General features: G+C 41.6%; 2 protein-coding genes across 2 annotated transcripts in view; both read left to right on the forward strand.

Moving 5' to 3' along the window:
- LOC115784389 (microtubule-associated serine/threonine-protein kinase 1-like) overlaps positions 1-20,735 on the forward strand; it is a 55,076-nt gene extending 34,341 nt beyond the window's left edge. The window contains 20 exon segments of the mRNA XM_030735617.1: positions 105-196; positions 199-238; positions 789-884; positions 1,250-1,284; positions 1,287-1,321; positions 1,435-1,643; positions 9,165-9,303; positions 9,398-9,530; positions 10,323-10,488; positions 10,649-10,750; positions 12,729-12,851; positions 13,106-13,215; positions 13,317-13,477; positions 13,607-13,866; positions 13,968-14,189; positions 14,272-14,501; positions 14,799-14,921; positions 15,014-15,147; positions 15,234-15,421; positions 15,741-20,735. Of these exon segments, the coding sequence (XP_030591477.1) occupies positions 105-196; positions 199-238; positions 789-884; positions 1,250-1,284; positions 1,287-1,321; positions 1,435-1,643; positions 9,165-9,303; positions 9,398-9,530; positions 10,323-10,488; positions 10,649-10,750; positions 12,729-12,851; positions 13,106-13,215; positions 13,317-13,477; positions 13,607-13,866; positions 13,968-14,189; positions 14,272-14,501; positions 14,799-14,921; positions 15,014-15,147; positions 15,234-15,421; positions 15,741-17,353 (4,211 nt within the window). The 3' untranslated portion in view covers positions 17,354-20,735.
- LOC115784333 (restin homolog) lies at positions 3,606-6,152 on the forward strand. Its single transcript, XM_030735524.1, has one exon. It carries the CDS (start codon positions 3,830-3,832, stop codon positions 5,852-5,854), a length of 2,025 nt encoding a protein of 674 aa, XP_030591384.1. The 5' UTR covers positions 3,606-3,829; the 3' UTR covers positions 5,855-6,152.
- Positions 20,736-20,809: the final 74 nt, after the last annotated feature.

Consider the following 20,809-nt stretch of genomic DNA (forward strand, 5'->3'; position numbering starts at 1 on the left):
CACACACTCTAAGTTAATGCCACTTATTGAGTAATTATTGGATGAGCACCAAAACTTTATACATGATGACGTCAACACTTGGATCTTAATGCCGTTCTCTCCAGAGTTCAACCCAGAGGAGTTTTACCATCTGCTGGAGGCAGCTGAGGACCACGCCAAGGAGGGTCATCTGATGAAAACAGACATCCCTCGTTACAAATCATCAGCCAGCTGGGACTGACTCGAGACCCAATTGAAGGTGAGGGAGAACACTTTGGACAATAGACATTTAAAAGGACTTCTAATGCACATTTTTGGTTTTACAATGTATCCTTGGACTCTACTAGAGTAGATTCAATTGAAAATTATTTTTATTTATATCATACTGCTTTGGTGTAGCCCCTCATTTCATACAGTGCCTAAAACAGGACATTTTAGCTCCTCTGCAGTGGGGCTTGTCCCACAGTTTGGGAGCCACTGCATTAAACCAGTTTTCTTCTGATTGGCTGTTTCTAGCAAACAGAAGGTTTAAACAGCAGATGGGTGGGGCTTCTGGACTCTCATAGATAGCCAAGAATAGAAAAAAATCTCTGAAACGGATCATATAGAGTAGGCTGAAGTCTGAGTCTTTGTCTCACAGGGACATACACTGACCTCATTATTTGACATTTTGGCCATGTTGTTAGAAGCACAATAGGAGTACATATATATGACTTAAAAATAAATGAAAGGCATTATAAGTCCACTTTAATTTGTTAGAAAATAAAATGACTGTCAGATCATTTACCAAACATGTTGTTTGTCATCAGACATGGTCAACTTGGAAAGTTATGACAGCGAGGGACCAGTGACGCCTGAAAACAGATGACTCACAGAGGTGAGATCCAAAGTAATCCTCGGTCCTTGTCATTTCTGCTGGCTGACCGGCCGAGGCTGTTGGAAAAGTCTTCATCTGCTAATGACTGGGCATGCTGCTTTTATCCTTCTAATTTAGCTCATTTGAGCTGAGGCTGTTAAAACAGCATACACCCTCTCCTTAAATCTTATGTTCTTTTCATTTAGCATTAGGCCCACCTCCAAATTAAAATTAATACACAAAAAACAATATTAGAAAGAGGAAGGAGGGCATGGCACAGGCATGTTCTAACCATCTGTGTAGACAATTGAATGAACAGTGATAAAAATGAGCTGTGAACATGCAGAACAAGCTTTCTGTCCTCCACTGCATCATATTTAAGCTTTGCACTGTGATCTTGATGCGTAGGTTAAGATGAAGCAATGAAACCACCAGGAGAGGCCGACTTTCCAGACTCATCAAGCTGATTAGTAATGGAGCATATGGGTGAGTGGAGCATTTTTCTCACTCACATATGCACTTTAACAAGCAACACAGAAGTAGTGAAAATAAGATCCTCAAACTCCACGTGTCTCTGGGTGTGTTTGGATGTGAAACAGTGCTGTTTACCTGGTGCGGCATCTGGAGACACGGCAGCGATTTGCCATGAAGAAGATTAACAAGCAAAACCTGACCCTGAGGAACCAAATCCAGCAGGCCTTTGTGGAACGAGACATTCTCACCTTTGCAGAGAATCCCTTTGTCGTCTCCATGTTCTGTTCCTTTGAAACGCGGCGGCACCTCTGCATGGTCATGGAGTACGTAGAAGGTGAGGATAGAGGTCTGCATGCACACAAGGCATACTAATGGAAAAATATTTCTTAGGTGCAGTACTGTTCAGAGGTCTTGAGCAACCTCTCATTTCTTTATGTTTTGCTTTTAATATATATAATATATGAATATATGAAAAACGCCAATGCTAACACTATTTAACAGGCATTAAAAAATATTTTTACACCAACCAGATGATTCCCAAAGAGTTATTAGCCAAAAAATTGGTATTTACAAAACAATTTAACCATTTATTTGCTATGAAATATGCAAAAGGGCATATAATAATTAAGATGCAAATATTCATCAGAAAAGTGCTCTTGACTTGCAGAGAAGGATTGGCCCAAGGAAAAAAAAAATACTTAATTGAAGTGTAACGATGCTGGAATATAACTGCAGAGATTCCAGATGACCCACTGATAATGTGCATAATGTAAGAGCCAAGTCTATGAAACCAAACCTCTGTTTCATAATGGGGAAATTCTAGTCACATACTAATAGGTTTCCACCTGGTACTAGAACAGGTTGAGGATCAAAGGAATGTTACCCAGTTGTTTTATTCAGAAGGATTTACTATTGCAACATTTTACATTATATGTAAAAATGATCAAGGCTAGCAAATATGAAGAGCACATGTGTTCTCCAAGCTGTTAACCTACTAGTGAGCTAACTGTAGGTTACCAACCATAATGCCTGTTTACACACAGCATAATCAAAATCTCACAGTACCTGTACTGAACTGAACGTCAGTGTCAGTTTTATTTATATAGCAAATTTCATTACATGTAAACTCAATGTGCTGCCAAAGCAGATAAAATCATGAGAAACTATGTGGGTCTACAGTGTCTTAAGGCAACAAAAACAACAAAGCAAAAAATACAAGTTGACAAACACACACACACACCTTACCATCTGTATGATGGTATTTTGTGCTTCAGTTTTGATCATAAAAGTTGTAGTATTTTTATGGTCTGTTACTACTAATTAGCATAAGAAGCAAAAACATCTAGAAAAAAGTCTTTGCTGGTGAAAATGCAATGTGAAAGCCAGCAGCGGGTCCTGATATGGGCGACATGGGCAGCCTCTCAGGGCGGCGTCTCATCTAGGGCCTGACCCCCCGCCCTTCTCCGCCCTACTCCACTACTCTACTCGTGGAGTAATGGGTATGGAGCTAAATTGGGGCCATAAAGTTTGTTCGAAAAAAAAAAATTTTGAAACTGAAAAATTATTTTGAACCCAAACAATAATTTAAACAGGAAAAAAAAAAGTTTTGCAACAGAAAAAAAAAGATCTATTATTCCATGTAAAAGTGTGTATAGTGTATAGTATATAGAGTATAGTGTATAGAGTGAATTACTTATTTTTATTTTTATTCTTCTTATTTATATGTGTGTGTATATATGGTTGCAGGTACAAAATATATTTCACTGTGCATTGTACTGTGTATAACTGTGCATGTGACAAATAAACACTATCTTAATCTTAGTCTTCATAGACATATGCTCGTCTTCGTCTGCGGCCGCTAGCAGTGATCAGGTAGAAAGAGCGCTAACTCCGACTCCGAGTCGGTTACCATGGTAACGGACTCTGTGACCCTAACCTGCTGCTGGCAGGTTTTATCCAACAAACTCTGAGTGTCTCTCTGACCCCTCCCCTCCCCTCCTGCTGCACCTGAGCCACCAGCATTCCTACAGTTTTGTTACATGTTGACCGATTATGCTGCTATAACAGTGGATCAGACGCACCTCAGATCACCCAGAACACTTCCTCTATTTCCCACGTCTTTTTCAGCAACTCGAGTCACATAATAAGGAAGTCACGTGATTTCAGAAAAGCGCTGTTAGACACGCCCCCTTTGCTCGACACACCCCTCGGAGCTTTAGAACCAAATGGAACCTTACTGCATTCCATTTAGAATGTTGGCCATAAAAAGATCAAATGCGCTTTGCTACATCAAAGAACCTCAAAACCTTTAAATAGAAGTAACAAAGAAATTTAAAGACACAAGTTTTCAGTCTCCACATCAGTTTGATCAGTTTGCTTGTTCGCTGCATTCAAACATTCAGCATCAGCTACAAATCCTCTGGAAGCATTTGGAAACATATTGATCAGCTACAAATCCTCAGGAAGCATTTGGAAACATCTTGATCTTTAAAAGATTCATTGTATCAAGATTTCTAAAAAATGTCTCAGTACCCGGAGCAGAAAGATTACACTGGAGCTCTTCACTGCAGTGGTGAGCCAAATGCCCCAGAAGACACCGAATTCCTCAGAAGGGCATTTGATCGCCTTCAGAAAGAAAACCAAGACCTGCACAATATGATCAAACAAATGCAGGAGGAAAAGTCCAGAGACATGAAGGCACAAAACAAACACTCTGGAGAAATTACCCAAGAGGACCAACCAGTTAAAGATCTGCAATACGAGCCGAACATGCAGATCATAAATGGAGGTTGGGAAATACTGCTAAGTAGAGCACAGCAGCAAATAACACATTTAATGCTGCAGAGAAAAAAGGATGTGGCTAAACTCCAACAAATGCAGTTCAGGCCCCAAGAAATGGAGGCACTGCAATACAACCTCCAAGTCATGGAGGAACAATATAACGAGGAGAAATACAAGCTCCAAAAACTGCAAGCTCAACATAAGGAGACACTACGCAAGTTTCAAGACTTGGGAGAAGACCATGACGAGATAAAATGCAAATACCAACAATTAGAAAGAACACACAAGGAGACACTATACAAACACCAACAACTGGAAAAAAACTATGATCAGGTACTAGGCCAACTCCGACTGCTGGAAGAAGAAGCTGAAGACTCAGAACGCCAGCTTCTTGAATGTGAGAATAAAAACAACAGTTTGCAAATAAAACTTGATCAAACACGGCAAGAAAATATAGAAATACAAGAAGAGAAAGAAGAACAGGAAGCTCAACACAATGACACACTACGCAAGTTTCAAGACTTGCAAGAAATTCATGACCAGACACTGTACCAACTCCAACAAAAGGATGCACTAGCTGCAGAGACACAATACCAGCTTCAAGATGTGACGGCAAGATATGACGAGACACAAGACAAACTAAGAAGCTTGGAGGCCATACACAAAGAGACACAACACAAGCTGGAGGAGAAGACCAGAGAGCTGGAGGCCCAAAATAAACACTTGGGAGAAGAACATGAAGAGATAAAATGCAAACACCAACAATTGGAAAGGACACACAAGGAGACACTATACAAACACCAACAACTGGAAAAAAAATTTGATCAGGTACTAGGCCAACTCCAAAAGCTGGAAGAAGAAGCTGAAGACTCAGAACACCAGCTTCTTGAATGTGAGAATAAAAATAACAGTTTGCGAATAAAACTTGATCAAACACGGCAAAAAAATATAGAAATACAAGAAGAGAAAGAAGAACAGGAAGCTCAACATAGAGAGATGGAGAGCAAACTCAAAGGCATGGAGACAAGATATAATCAGGAGATGTCCAGATTCCAACACCTGCAAGCAGCAGCTAAGAACACACAACACCAGCTCGTCAAAAGTGAGAAAGAAAAGGAACGTTTACAAGTCAAACTTGATGAAGCACTGCAAAGAAATGCAGAAATGCTACGAGAGAAGGAAGAAAAGGAAGAAATGCACAGCGAGATGCAGCATGTTCTTCAAGACTTTGAGCAGAGAAATACTGAACTCCAAGTATTTCTTGATGAGCTCAAAGACAAAAATGTTGCAGTGGAGGCAGAGAGGGTAAATTTGGAGAAACTCTGCAATGAGATGACGTGTAAGCTGCAAGAAATGATGGGAAAAAATACACAACTGCAAGGACTCTGTGACATAGAACAGAGCAGAAACAATGAAATGCAGAAGGAGGCACAACAGCATGAGAAAATGCACAAAGATATGCAGTGTGCACTTCATGAAATGCAGATCAGAAATAAGCAGTTGCAAGACATGCATGACGAATTACAACAAAGCAATAAAGACATGCATGAGGCGAAGAAGGCGCAGGAAGAGCAAAACGTAGAACTCAAGCAAAAGCATGCAGACAGTGAGAAAAAGCTGGAAGAAGTCGGGAAAAGATGCAGCAAATTTGAAGAAGAGAATGAACAACTCCTGTCTGACGTCAAAAACCTCATCTTACAAAACAAAGATTTACAGGAACGCTGCCTGAAAAAGAAGAGAAGACGTTTCTGGTGTTTCGGCTGAAATTCTTAACCTGAAGAACAACAGCCTGCTCCTCCTCCACCCTTTATCCATCTCTCTTCTGATTTCTTCACCTTTGAATTGGCCACGACATTCACCAGCACCATGTCCTAAACATTTATATACAACTAAATATGTCATTGAGCTTATCAGTGGTAGGTTTAACACACCATTCCTCTTTTCCATCACGCCCCCCCAACCGGTCGCAGCAGATGGCTGCCCCTTCCTGAGCCTGGTTCTGCCCGAGGTTTCTTCCTTTTAGAAGGGAGTTGTTCCTCGCCACTGTCGCCAAGGGCTTGCTCACAGGGATCTTCTGATTGTTGGGGGGCTCTTCAACCAAGCACTGATGAGTTCTCTGACATCAAATATGAGACTCAGCAAATATGTTAATACATGATTCCCTACTTTGTGAGGAATCATGTGTTTACATATTTTCTGAGTCTCATATTTGGTTGTGTATATGTGTGTAATTGATAAGACATTGCTCTCAAACAAAAAAATAAAATAAAAAACAAAAACAAAATCTGAGTATCTGTATAAATTTTTTAATGTATACTGTAAAAGAATTCATGTTTTATGCTAAAATACTGGCAGCTGTCACAATACAAGTGTGTGATATATTACAGTATCTTATTGCGATAACTAGAAAAAGCATTTCCTGCAGAAACTGCAATGTGATTGCTGAATTCTGAAAGATTGGAGCTGAAATACCTAAAAATGTTTAAAATAGCTGAAATTTAATTTGTTGAAAGAGTTTAAACAGTTGAAAAAGACAAAAAAAAAAAAAAGCAACAACAACAAAAAGAAATGCAAAACAGTTGAAACTGTCAAGAAAGTTCCTAAATTGAACTTGATTTGCTGAAATTGGTGTAAAATTGGGAAGCAGAGAAACTTGGACCTGAAATTCACTTTAGTCTGCAAGACACTTCCTCCTTTGAGACAACACAAGTCCTCTGCAAAATGAAACCTGCAGAAAGGAGCAATTAGATAAACCCTGCAACAAATGTACCGTGAATTTTCTATATTGAACCACCAACATCTGGACCCAAATTCCTTGTATGTGTAGCATACTTGGTAAAAATTAATATGATCCTGATTCTGAAATGTCTTTTCTCTTGTTGTTCCATGACCTGTGAGTTTGGTAGTAGGTATAAAATGAGTGTGTGTTAAAATGCAGGCGACCAAACCACTGAGAACTTTATGAAATAATAGAAGGATTTTAAAGGTTATGCTGTATGAAGACTAATTTGATGCTTCTGTTTAACCAGCATCATTATTAGTAATGTTAATGATAAAAAGATGTAATTAGTCGTGGAAACATATCTTTATCGTTTTCTTCCTCTAATAGCAAAAAGTTACAGTGTGCAGGAACACAACCCCAGCTCTGACACAGGCAGCGGGAATGATTAAACTGCTAACATTAGTTCAACAATCTGTTCACATAGTTTATTTTTGTTTTGTATAATTACTAGTGCTATATCACACACAAAAAACATATATTGATTTACCTGTTGCTGGGGGCTCCCTGTTGGTGTGGGGGCCCCAAGCAGCTGTTTAGTCTGGTTATGCCTTGGTCTGGCTCTCCATTAGACTATTACATGAGCAAAGTAAAGACTGGTCTACAGACCAGCCTGAACTATGGTTCCACCAGGGTGCTGGTAGTGGTCCAGAAGAGCACAAAGAGTTGGCCTTGTAGAGGTCGGCCAAAATCACATTAAGTGCTGTTTTTTTTTTGTTTGTTTGTTTGTTTGTTTTTTTTTAACATGCACAGCAGCTGAACCTTATGATCAGCCCTTGCACACTTACCAGACCGTGTCTGTGCTAAATTTAGTTTAGAACATGAAGAGCTGTCCCAACTGTCACAGCAATGCATACCACAGTAGCTGAGATGTCTCTCTGAAAAAGAAAATATGAACCTCTTCACAGTGCGGGAGTAAAAATCTGTGACTGGCCAAAGTACTGTATTTCAGTATACTATGTCATCCTTATGTCACTATGTCATATAAATATCTACAGCAGGTTCCATGACTGAGTTATTCTTCTGTTTTTTTGACAGTACCCCTGTGTGAGCCACGCTAACTTTAGATCTAGTTAGTTGCATAGGTGAATATAATGAATATAGTGTGAATATCCAGTGAAAATGAAATGCAAACTGTTATGAAACAGAAGTCCAAAAACGTAAAGTCTGAAAAAACAGAGACAACATGTAATAAGGTGCACACAGGACTGTAAATACACAAGAGGCAAAGTAGATATGGGCACAACCAGTGATGGCAGGGAAGACAGTCACGCCTGAGGGAAACACAAAGACAGGAAGTAGGACCAACCAAAGCATAAAAGGAAAGAGGCTAACAACATTAAACTGAAAATGACTAAAACAGAAACCTGAACACAGTCAAGGACAGAGAAAGACAGACAAAGAAACACAAAAAGACAGTGGGGAAAAAACTGCAAATGAAAAACATATTGTAGTATGATTCAAAGCACAGTCATTGTCTCCAGTATGGCACAACTGCTTGATTGAGGTCCATTATAAGATAAGATAAGATAAAACTTTAATGATCCCACGACGGGGAAATTTGCGCATTACAGCAGCTCAGTACAGAAAACTAAAAATAGAATAGAATAAAATAAAATAAAATAAAATAGAAAAACACTATACACATATACATAAGCACTATATACAGAAAATATATAGTCAATACACACATGTACATATACACACATATACACACACATCAAGACACTATATACAGATATCAAAATATTATATACATTTGTAGCCGGTAAAGTACACAGCATACACGGTATGCATTATATGGGTGAGTGTAATAAATAAAATGTATCTGGACTGTAAGGATAAAGTGATGGCAGAGGAGGTAAAGTGTCTAAGTGACTCAAGACATTATGAAGTGTTGTACAGTCTAACTGCTGTTGGGATGAATGACCTGCGAAAGCGCTCCTTCCTGCAGCGAGGATGTTTCAGTCTCTGACTGAAGGAGCTGCTCAGCTCACCCACGGTCTCATGCAGAGGGTGATGGGTGTTGTTTATGATGGATGTCAGCTTTGCTAACATCCTCCTCTCACCCATCACCATCACAGACTCCAGAGGACATCCCAACACAGAGCTAGACCTCCGCACCAGTTTGTCGATCCTGCTCCTGTCCCTTTCGGTGCATCCACCCCCCCATGCGTGCTGCTCATTGGTTTAAATGAGAATTAAAATAGTCTAGCACAAAAAACTACCAGGAGACATTCATTGTAAATGGTAACATCGACTACGAGACTAATCAAATAATAAATTGTGTGGCAGGTGGGGACTGTGCTACTCTGCTGAAGAACATCGGGGCTCTGCCTGTGGAAATGGCACGCATGTACTTTGCAGAGACAGTCCTAGCGCTGGAGTACTTACACAACTATGGCATTGTGCACCGTGACCTCAAACCTGACAAGTAAGACGGAGTTAGTTTCTATCAAACTGTTCCAGAGAATGCAAACATTATTTCACTGCTAAGAAATATGTAACTTTTCTCTTTCTATTCTCAGCCTCCTCATTACCTCAATGGGCCACATCAAGCTGACTGACTTTGGCCTGTCTAAGATGGGTCTGATGAGTCTGACCACCAACTTGTATGAAGGACACATAGAGAAGGATACTCGGGAGTTTTTGGATAAACAGGTGTGACAAAGATAACGGTCGTTTGTCTTTAAATTTGCTTAAATAAACTCTGACAAGGCATCTGAATTTTACATGGTCAAATTAATGAAGCTCTGCTGTGTTAAAATTAAGCATTCAGTGACTTTTATTTAATTTGAATTATTAGAGTAACATACTTAAGGGGAACTGTTTTTTTAATTAGCATTGCAGTGTAGACTGTTTAAATCCAGTATGACCTGAGCAAAGATTCATGATGAAATGTCCTCTGATGGCTACATTTCCATGAAAAGATTTTCCCTGTCATTGTGTGGCGAGCATATGTGACAAAATGAGGCACAGTTGGCACAACAGTAGACCAGTACTTCCTTGGTTATTATAATCATTTCTCTTTTAGGAAAGGCTTATATTTTCAGGGCTTTTATTCGGCGCTCGTGCTTTGAATTTAAGCCTCATTATTTCTCATGCATTCATCATGTCGACCACATATCTGTCAGGATTCAGCGAGTGCCCATCTGCACATGAAAAAAACACTCACCAGGGCTTTCATCTTGTCTTGGCATCTCTGAGGTGATGGCTTGGCTTAGCATAAATATGCATGCTGCCCACATGCTGTGTGTTTCACGCTCAGTGACAACTGTGTCTCAATTAATAACTGTACGGTTTTAAATGATGAATATGATTAAATTAGTTGTGAAAGAAATGTTATTAGCAGCAAATATACACATGCCTGTGGGTCCAAAGTAATCCACAAAAGTCTGAGGTCAAAAAAATTTAAGAAACGAATGAGCAAATCAACCGCTGATTTCCTCTAAGGTGTGTGGAACCCCAGAGTATATCGCCCCAGAGGTTATTCTTCGGCAGGGTTATGGAAAGCCAGTGGACTGGTGGGCTATGGGCATCATCCTGTACGAGTTCCTGGTGGGTTGCGTACCTTTCTTTGGAGACACGCCAGAGGAGCTGTTTGGACAGGTCATTACAGGTGAGAGATCAACATGTCTGAGTGGAATTTGCCTTTATATGTGGCTGTGAACCACACACTGAGCACTGCTAATAGAAAGAACAAACAGTTATTCCTGCACTATCTACCGTGATCTCCTCATGCCCTTCCCCTTCTCTCTCTCTTGGCTTTTATCTGGTAGATGACATAGTGTGGCCAGAAGGAGATGAGGCACTTCCTGTTGATGCCCAGCACCTGATCTCCTCCCTTCTGCAGACAAATCCGCTGATTCGTCTGGGCACAGGTCAGTCACCTACAGGAGGGGTTCTGGCTTCCCCAGGATTCCTTCACAACCCCAGCAGATGAAATCATGTAGCCATTTATCACCATCAGAAGTTATGTTCTGTGTGCATGCATTTAGGTTTGAATCAAACTGGATGATCTTTCACACAGATTTATACAGATTTCAAGGCTCCAATATTTTGGGGCTATTCTAACCATATTTGTTTATTCTCAGCTGTGGTAATGATTATTCTTCTGTATAGACTTCTCCGTTAGCTCTTGTTCACTCTCATTTCCAGCTTATGGTGTAATGCCAATGCATGGATAAGGATGCATACCATCAGCTGAACAGGTGTCCTTTATTAGGACACCTGTTCACCTGCCCTTTGAACAAATATCCAATCAGTCAATCACATGACAGCTACTCAGTGTATTTAGGCATGTAGACATGGTCAAGATGACCTGCTAAAGTTCAAACTGAGCATCAGAATGGGGAAGAAAGAGTGCTGCTCCTGTGACACCCTGTGTAGTCAGGCTCACCAGAATGCATGGGCTCACCAAAGCTGGGCAACAAAAAACTGGAAAAACATTTTCTGTTCTGACGAGGCTCTGTTTCTGCTGCAATGTTTGGATGGTAGGGTCAGAATTTGGCACAAACAACATGAAATCATGGATCCACCCTGCCTTGTATCAGTGGGTCAGCCTGGTGGGTGTGGGGGATATTTTCTTGGAACACTTTGGGCTTCTTAGTACTATCATTTAAACACCACTGCCTACCTGACTATTGTTGCTGGCCACGTCCATCTCTGTATAACCACAGTGTACTCATCTTTTGATTGCTGCTTCCAAGCAGAACAGCACGCCATGATCACAGTGAGTTCACTGCACTCAGAGGGCCTTCACACTCGTGGGATCTCAATCCAATTGCGCACCTTTGGAAAGTGGTGGAACAAGAGATTAACATCATGGATCTGCAGCCAACAAATCAGCAGCAACTGTGTGATGTTATCATGTCAATATGGACCAAAATCTCTGAGGAATCCTTTTGAATCTGTGCCACAATAAATTAAGGCAGTTCTGAAGGCAGAAAGGGGTCCAACCCAGTACTAGCATGGTGTACCTAATGAAGTGGTTGGTATATTTAGATTAGAGAAAATGTTTTCTGAACTACATTTGTTTTACGCTTTGTTCCTCTTGAGTTATTTAACACCTTCCATGTTTAGTTACTTCCCAATATTAAGATTTTTCCTTACGAAACATATGACATGCTCAGAAAAAAGCAATACTCTGTAATAAAGTAAACCACACAACAGTATGTGCAAGTACAACTAATAGTCAGATGCTTTTCTGCAAAGATTATGATAAACTTTTTCTTTAAAAATGGACTAAATTTAATGATTCCCATGTTGAGGACTTTGTTTTGAATTTGAATCCTTTCCCAACTTAAGAATGACACAGCCTGAGGTGAAATCTGTGGCCCACTCAAACCTATAATTACAGTTCCAGTCAGCACACTAATTTAAGATTAACTAAGATTTTCTTCTGTGTGTTTTCACAGACTCATTCTGGTTTCCTGATGATTTCATTGCTGAGCTTTCCTTTTTACCGCCCGATAAACCTCACTCCATGTCTCACCAGTGACATGAGATATTGTATATGCTTTTGTTCCTATCCAGGACTTTTACTTGTAGATGAGTTTTTTTTTTTTTTTTTAACCATTCTGTAATAGCACTTTCATGTAAGAAATACATATGAATACGTCCCCCACCACTGCAAGCACCCCTTGGGTACACCTAACCCTGACTGGGACTCACTGATCTAGAACAATAACTGTCATCTTGCGTGTTGGCTCACGGGTTCGGTTTACCCAAATATGTCAGCTTCATTCATGGTGGAAATGCCTTTACATGCTTTAGGGCAGCTGTTATTACCTGTCTGCCATTGCTCTCACTCATTCTCTCTTCATCCACCTGCCTCCTTTCCTTTGCTCTGTCCCCAAGGTGGTGCTTTTGAAGTGAAGCAGCACTCATTCTTCACTGAGGTGGACTGGAACAGCCTGCTGAGACAGAAGGCAGAGTTCATCCCTCATCTAGAGTCAGAAGAAGACACCAGTTATTTCGACAGTAAGTTCACCTCTGGGAATGCAGGATGCTATGGAAAAGTTTGATTTCAGGCATGGACAAGAGATCCTTTAGACTTTGGGAATTTCTTACTCTTGGAAACAGATCAAGATCTTCACCCCACCACCATCATTAACTCTCCCATTTAAATGTAGGAAGGCATTTGTTAGCGTAAATCACATTTTTAGACTTGAATGTGTCTGTGGGGGGAGCGAGAAGGCAGTGCTGACTGAATGTGCACTACTTCTCATCACCAGCCCGTTCTGAGCGCTACCACCACGTGCAATCATATGATGAAGATGATACTAATGACGATGAGCCTGTGGAGATTCATCGCTTCTCGTCGTGTTCCCCTCGCTTTAGTAAGGTCAGGACATTTTTTTTTTCCTGTAATGTTTATTCATCAATGTAGATCCTAAGCCCATTAAAGCCCCAGAATATTTACTGTAATGTTGTGTGGACATGAAGGTGTACAGCAGTATGGAGCATCTGTCCCAGCTGGAGCATAAACCTCATGGCGTGACTCTAAGGGAACACAAGGTCCCCAGGGAGGATCGAGTGGCCAAGAGAGAAAGCCTGGGAAGTGTCACCCTCCGAGAGAAGAGCTGGAGGACCGGCTCACCGGAGATGTGAGTACAAGCAGAGTGAAAAAAAGAGCTGTCTGTGTTTGCTAGACAGTTTCAACGTGTCTTTTGTCTACAACAGAGGATCACTCTCATTAAAAGTTTAGTCAAGATATGGCTGCCTTTGTTTTTCAGGAAACGCTTTTCCTGCTCAGAGTCGTCCTTCACTGAAAGTGACTCCAGCCCTCCGTCTGGGGCGCGAAGACGCTTCTCTGCCCTTATGGATACTTACCGCTTGGCCTCCCCTCTGGAGTTGGACTCTGAGCTGCCTGTCCCAGGCAGGCAACCTCCAGTAAAGACCAGGGGAACTTCTTTGGAAGGAGCCATGGGTTCCATTTCTTCTCAAAGTGATCTGAAGACATTCCTTAAAGAATGTAATGGTCTTGGAACTGGAGGTAAGAAGGGACGAGGCAACATGCCATCATTTGAACAATTTCATTTGTGACCCTAAACATCAAAATTTTCTGTCTTCTTTCATGTCTCTTCCTTGGCACAGACAAACTGTTGAGACCTGCTGATGCATCATTGCCTCTGCCGAGCAGTGCTACCATTCCAGGGCTTCCAGAGCCGCAGGGGGCTCGCGGGGCAACCACAGACCTGGTGCTGCGGAGAGTTCGCCACCAGCACCTCTCAGAAGGAGAAAAGCGTAACTCAAGACCAGGAACCAAAGTTATCAAATCTGCCTCTGCCACTGCTCTGTCTGTCATCATTCCTGCAGGTAAAGGCATTTCTCATACTGCACTAACAAAGAAATTTTAAAAGGGTATTTGGAAATTAATCCTTTGTCATTCTCTCCTCAGTGGAACAACATACTGCATCCCCTCTGGCGAGCCCCATGTCTCCTCGCTCCCTCTCGTCCAACCCTTCCTCTCGTGACTCATCTCCCAGCCGAGACTACTCTCCGATGGTCAACATCCTGCATTCTCCCATCACCATCCACCGCTCCGGGAAGAAGTACGGCTTCACCCTCCGAGCAATCAGAGTCTACATGGGAGACAGTGATGTGTACAGCGTGCATCACATGGTCTGGGTGAGAGCAAAGCAAACAGGATACAGACATCTCTATTCTTCTATTTAAAACAATGCAGAAGGAAATGTGGTTACTGCTGGTTATAAGTGTAGAACCTTTCATGTGGTTGGGCTGTTCTTTTAGCAGAGTATTAGTTATTATTAGAAATGCAAAATGTGCCGAAAATGAATAAAAAGGAAAAGTGGTGTGGCCCATGTAAAGAACCATGCGGAATACCTTATGGAATCTGATGGGAATTTGAATTAATATTGGTCTGAATTGTAAAATCTGACATTAATTTATCTGTTCTAATCACAGCATGTGGAAGATGGAGGTCCTGCTCAGGAGGCTGGACTTAGTGCTGGTGACCTCATCACTCACGTAAATGGGGAGTCAGTCCATGGTCTGGTCCATACAGAAGTGGTGGAGCTGATCCTGAAGGTAAGAGAGATCTATCCATCTAAAATAAAAAAAATCTATCTATGCTATATGTATATAATAAAAAAATGCTTGTAATTGTGTATTAACTGCAGAGTGGGAACAAGGTGACTATTACAACCACTCCTTTTGAGAACACCTCCATCAAAGTGGGTCCTGCCCGAAAGTCCAGCTATAAATGCAAGATGGCCCGGCGCAGCAAGAGAACTGGAGCTAAGGATGGTCAAGAGTGTGTTGCTGCAGAATTCCAACAAAACATTAATTAATTAATCATTTGGATGACTTCACTCTAATAATTTGACTTTTTACTTTCAGTAAGAAGCGCAGCTCCCTGTTCAGGAAAATCACCAAGCAGTCCAACCTGCTCCACACCAGCCGGAGTCTCTCCTCTTTAAATCGCTCCCTGTCATCTGGAGACAGTCTCCCGGGCTCCCCCACCCACGGCCTCTCCGCACGCTCGCCCACTCAGAGTTATCGCACCGCTCTTGAATCCCCGTACCTGGGTTAGTATGTAAGGCAAACAGTACACGTGCCTGCTGTTAGCTAGTTTAAAAGCAAGAAACAATTGGGGAGCAGTGCTATGGAACAACGTGTGTGTGATGGCCTAAAACTACACCTGCTGCTGGTTTAGTGTTTTATATTAACTCTATCGCTGATGTGTTTCATCACACTACAGTTGTATAATTTAGCCTACAACTCGACACACATATTTAAGAGTGCACTACCTCTTTAAAAAGACTGAGAAACACAATTAGTGCAAAACACACACATATTCATTTCATTTTGTTACAAAATATTCAAATGTCCTTATTTTTTCCTTAGGCACCTCCTCCCAGAGCAGCTCCCCGGCATCCAGCACCCCTAACTCACCTGCAGCCTCTCACCACATGAGGCCCAGCTCCCTGCACGGCCTGTCTCCCAAACTCCACCGCCAGTACCGCTCTGCTCGCTGCAAATCTGCCGGCAACATCCCATTGTCCCCCCTGGCTCACACCCCATCCCCGACCACCTCCTCTCCGCCACCGCTCACTGGTCACACGGTAGGGAGCTCCAATACAACGCAGATGTTTCCTGCCAAGCTGCATTCCTCACCTCCTGTTGCTCGCCCGCGTCCCAAGAGCGCAGAGCCACCCAGGTCCCCTTTGCTGCAGCGGGTGCAGTCTGCAGAGAAGTTAGGCGCACCAATTCTACCTTCTTCCTCTTCGTCATCATCATCGCCTTCTCCTCTGACAGGTGGGGTGTCATTACGCAAACATAGCCTGGAGGTGACACATGGGGACTACAGGAGAGAGTCTTTCCACTGTGAGCACAGTCTACAAAGTCTGCTAGAGATTGAAGGAGAGAACGGGCCTGCTCCCCCATCTCCTTCATCATCATCCTCCCCCTCTCCTCCTATGGGAGGGGAAGTTGGAGGCCTAAAGCCTGTGAGAAGGCTGGGAAGGCAGGAGTCACCACTCAGCCGTGACACGCTCTTAACAGCGAGAGAAAAAGACACCCAAACCACAGAGCCTGAGACTGCTGGGTCACAAACTGAGAGTGCAGCTTCTAAAGCAAAGTCTAAGACAAGTGTTGTTGACACAAGAAAAACATTACCTCCTGCTGAGGTTGCAAAGAGTGACAGGTGTGCAGCTGCAGTTGAAATCAAGTCCAGTGCCTCATCTTCAGAGACCAAGCCCAGTTCTGGGAACAAAGCTCCAGGTTCAAGCGCTTCAGGATCTGAGGCAACAATCTCCAAGAGTAAACTCAGTGAGAAAATCTCAACTCCAGGCACATCAAGGGGTCTACAAAAGCAAGACACTAAACAGCAAAGTGCACAAACAGACAGTGGACCTGCAGTAAAAGCTCAGGAGAAGAGTGAGGAGAAAGCCAAGGGCACTGCAGGTGAACACAAAGGGAACTTGCAGAAAGCATCATCCACAGAGCAGCCCAAACAGCGTAAAGGTACAGACACAATTGAGAAAGGAGGCTTAAATGGCAGCGATAAAGCAAGTGACACAACCAAGATCAAGGGACCTACACCTCCGGTTCCAAGTCAGGTTCAAACCTATGCGGCAGCCAGATGGAAAGAGGAGAAGCCAACAAGCAGGGGAATCAAGGAGGAGAGGGCACACCTGGAAGTCCTGGAGGAGATTCCCATGCCACTGTCCTCACCCGGCTCAAGCAAATCACGGCCCATGTCTCCGGGGGATAAAGCCAGCTTCGTTACCCAGCTCACAAGTGTGGCCAAAACGGTCCTCGGGCCTATGAAGGGAGGATCACAAGACGGGGGCAAGGTAAAAGACACATCCAAGTCGAGCGAGGAGAAGCGGGGAAGCTCGGCGGGAAAAGCAGAGGCTTCATCTGTCGGCGTCCGCCGGGGGGCTCAGACAGCAGCCAGTGCTGGCGCTATCCAGTCTGATAAAGGAAACATTCGGAGCTCCAAGCATCATTCGTGATAAAAGAGCTTTAGAATGAGTGCGACTGTCCCATGCAATGCCTTTTATTGTAGCATCACACTGACATATCATGAATTTACTTGTCTGTAAATGGAGAGAAACACTGAAAAAAAAGACCAAAAAGATGGCACGTAGACTAATGAGAACAAAGTTGCATCAGCTAGCTACTGTTGGAAAACTTACTGTAGACCTGTGTATGTACAGTGTTCATCACAATGTGTTGCATATAGTACAAACAAATGCATATGTCTTAATGCATGTCTAATACTGTACATGGGAAATGAAAAAAAAATATTTAAAAAGAAAAAATATATACATACAGCAGACCTTAAGGTAGAGATCACTGTGAACAACCTTTCAACTGAACACAGCCTCCTGCAAACATGTGCAAACAGGTAGGATTCTGCTATAAACGCATGAGGTTCCACTTGCGCCAAAATCATGTTCACGTGTTCACTGTGTATGTCGACTTGACATGTGAGAAAACATTTTTAACTGGTACAAAAAAACATCCTTTGGAATACAGAATTGAATTAATATTGTGAATCAGCTCCACAGTATGTTAAAGATTACTTTCTCTATTATGGCTCCCAGGCTCTGGAGCAATCTGCCATCCCACATACGGTCCCACCTAACAGGTGCCAATTTTAAATCACTTTTAATACTTTTAGTCAAATCTGAGGTGCTTCATAGTTTTTGTTAAGTCTTCTGTGAACATACATTTTCTTACTGTTATTTTTTTTTTGGCTACAGCAGCTTTATTGACAGTTTAGAGTGACAGGATAGCGGGAGGAGAGATGGGGGGGTAAGACACGCAGTAAAGAGCTACAGGTCGGGACTCAAACCTGCGCTGCCTGCTTCTTGCCTCACAGCATCCATGGTCGCTCTACCACTGAGCCACCCCGGCACCCAAGTCTTTTGTTTTTATTTGTAGATTTTATTAATTTGCTTTTTACTCTGAGGTTTTCCTTTTGTTTTACTCATAAGGTTTTTTTTTAATTAATTTTAACATTTATGCTTTGCTTTTATTGTTGGTTATGTTTTTGAGCACAGTTAGGTTGATATATTTTTTGGACAGTAACAAATTTTTTGTCATTTTGTCTCTGTAGACCACCACAGTGGATTTTTGCAGAAACTGTTGGGCTGCTTTTGCAGTATGTTTTGGGTCATTATTTATTTGCACTGTGAAGAGCTGTCTGATCAGTTTTGCAGCTATTGGCTGAATCTGAGCAGAGAGAGTACAGACTTGTGCACTTCACACTTCATCCTGCTGCTGCTATCAGCAGTCACATCATCAGTAAACACCGGTGACCTCGTTCCACTGGCAGCCATAATCGTCCATGCCATAATAGTCTCCTCCATGTTTGACAGATGATATGGTTTGCTTCAGATCACGAGCTCTTTCTTCCTTCTCCAGACTTGTCACAATATTGTGGTACAAGTTCATCTTGGATTCATCTGTCCAGATGTTTTTTCAGAACTGTGCAGGCTCTTTAGATGTTTTTCTGGCAAAGTTTAATCCGACCATCCTGTTCTTGAGTGTAACCAGCACTTTGCACCTCTGCATTTCCACTCATATTCGTAGGCTTTGACAACCTTCACAAGGGCGTCCTTAACTTGTCAAGTAGTTTTTCTTAACCAAGGACAAAAATGCAATCATCCACTTTAATTGTGATTGAAAATATCTCACTGTCCAAAAACTTATGGACCTAACTGTATGTTGGTTTCTGTGTTTTACATTTCCGTTTTCAGAGACTTGGATTGTTGATACATTTGCCTCGTGCGGAAAGCAATTTAGGTCACATCCTGTTGTTTTAAATGTGCTATATAACATAACCTGACATGTTCAGGAAGGCAGACAGTGAGCATGTGAATATAATTTTGGCACACATTTAACCTCATGTAAATGGGCATTACATTTTCAATCAGCCCCACCATTTAGTTCAGCATGGCACAGACTGTATTTCTTCGTGTTCAGTTACTTAAAGGGATCAGGCACAGAAGGGTTATTCATGTGTCATGCACTGGGGGGCAAACATTAGTAAACTCTGGACCAAGACACCAAATTGCTTGCAGTGATTGAACTAGAGTGGGCATCAGCTGATTTGTTCCAGATGTGTATAAGGGCTGGATTTCAGTGGGACTGTGAGAGGCTGCACAGGGACACTATGCAATGTGTTAATGATGCCACTTTTGTGTGTGTGTGTGTGTCCACGATATTAAGTTTACATTGTGCTCTAGATTACAAAAAATAAAATAAAATAATAAAAAGGGGAAAGGGTTGCAATAAGCCAAGCATTTTGTTAAAATAGCTGTCTCTGCTGGTCATAGTGAAATGTGCAATTACATATTTTAGCCTATTAAGTGAATATATAAGTGTGCTCCGTGTGTGGCAGGGAGAGAAAGTGGGGACAGAAGCATAATGAAAGTAGCACTTACAGGAGAGGTTGATGTTTCACTCACTCTTTTTTTTTTTATTTATGAGGAAGTACAGTTTATAGTATAATGTTAGGTGTGAAGGAAAGTGCCAGTGTCTTTATTTAGGAATAATGTGATGTTTTTGTTGAGGTTTTTTTTTCTTTTGTATTTAAATGTGTAACAATATGCAATCCAAAGTGCCCAGTTCAATGAAACTGAGCATCCTCGTCAGTGAAACAGTAGTAGGCTATACACAGGAGTAGATCTCAAAAGCATTTTAGTGTTGAGGTAATGTTTACTGTTGTGTGTTAACGTGATCTTGATAGTTTTGGGACTCCAGGCCCCAGACTTGTTTTAGACTGCCACCTTGTGGATGAACTAACATGACAGCAGAAGACCTGAGGTACACAAAAAAACTAGTGAACATTTAGGGAGCAGTCTGCTATCTTCTGCCTGTGGATCTTTCTAGCCCTCATAGTTCTAATTGATTGATTGATTGATTGAGAACAATTTTAGATCAGGTCCAGATGCAATGTTTAAAGACCCTATCTTTAGACATTAAACAGTAGTGGTTTGTGTGTGATGTAAGAAAAATGCACTTTATGTTGTGTCAAATGTTTATTTATTTTGTCTCATATATATATATTTAATTTTTTTCTATTTGCTGTATTTATTAAACATATTTACTTACAAATCTGATTTACTACTAACATTAGTTAATGTAATTTTGAAGTTGATTCATTTTAGTCCAAGAAATCTACCAAATCTATGTGGCTACCCCATTCTGTGCAGTTTGGAACAGTCTTTCCATAAGTCGGAAGTTGTGATGTTCCTGTCACATCGATTTTTGTCCAAGTGTTAGGCTTGTTTACAACAACTTTGCTTTCTCAGACTGTTGTTCATTACATTGTTACATAACTAATGGCCACTGTCGTGAAAAAAAAAGCAAAAAAAAAAAAAAAAAAGTGCAGAATAAAATGCAAAGAAACTGCTTCTTTTGTCTCACTTTTTTGTCTAATGTGAACGCCTGCCCGGAGA

Source organism: Archocentrus centrarchus, chromosome 8, assembly GCF_007364275.1.
Source record: "Archocentrus centrarchus isolate MPI-CPG fArcCen1 chromosome 8, fArcCen1, whole genome shotgun sequence".
NCBI classification, from domain to species: domain Eukaryota; kingdom Metazoa; phylum Chordata; class Actinopteri; order Cichliformes; family Cichlidae; genus Archocentrus; species Archocentrus centrarchus.

What these genes read in the sequence shown, in the direction of transcription:
- LOC115784333 (XM_030735524.1), top strand. Translation starts at nt 3,830, where the DNA reads ATGTCTCAGTACCCGGAGCAGAAAGATTACACTGGAGCTCTTCACTGC.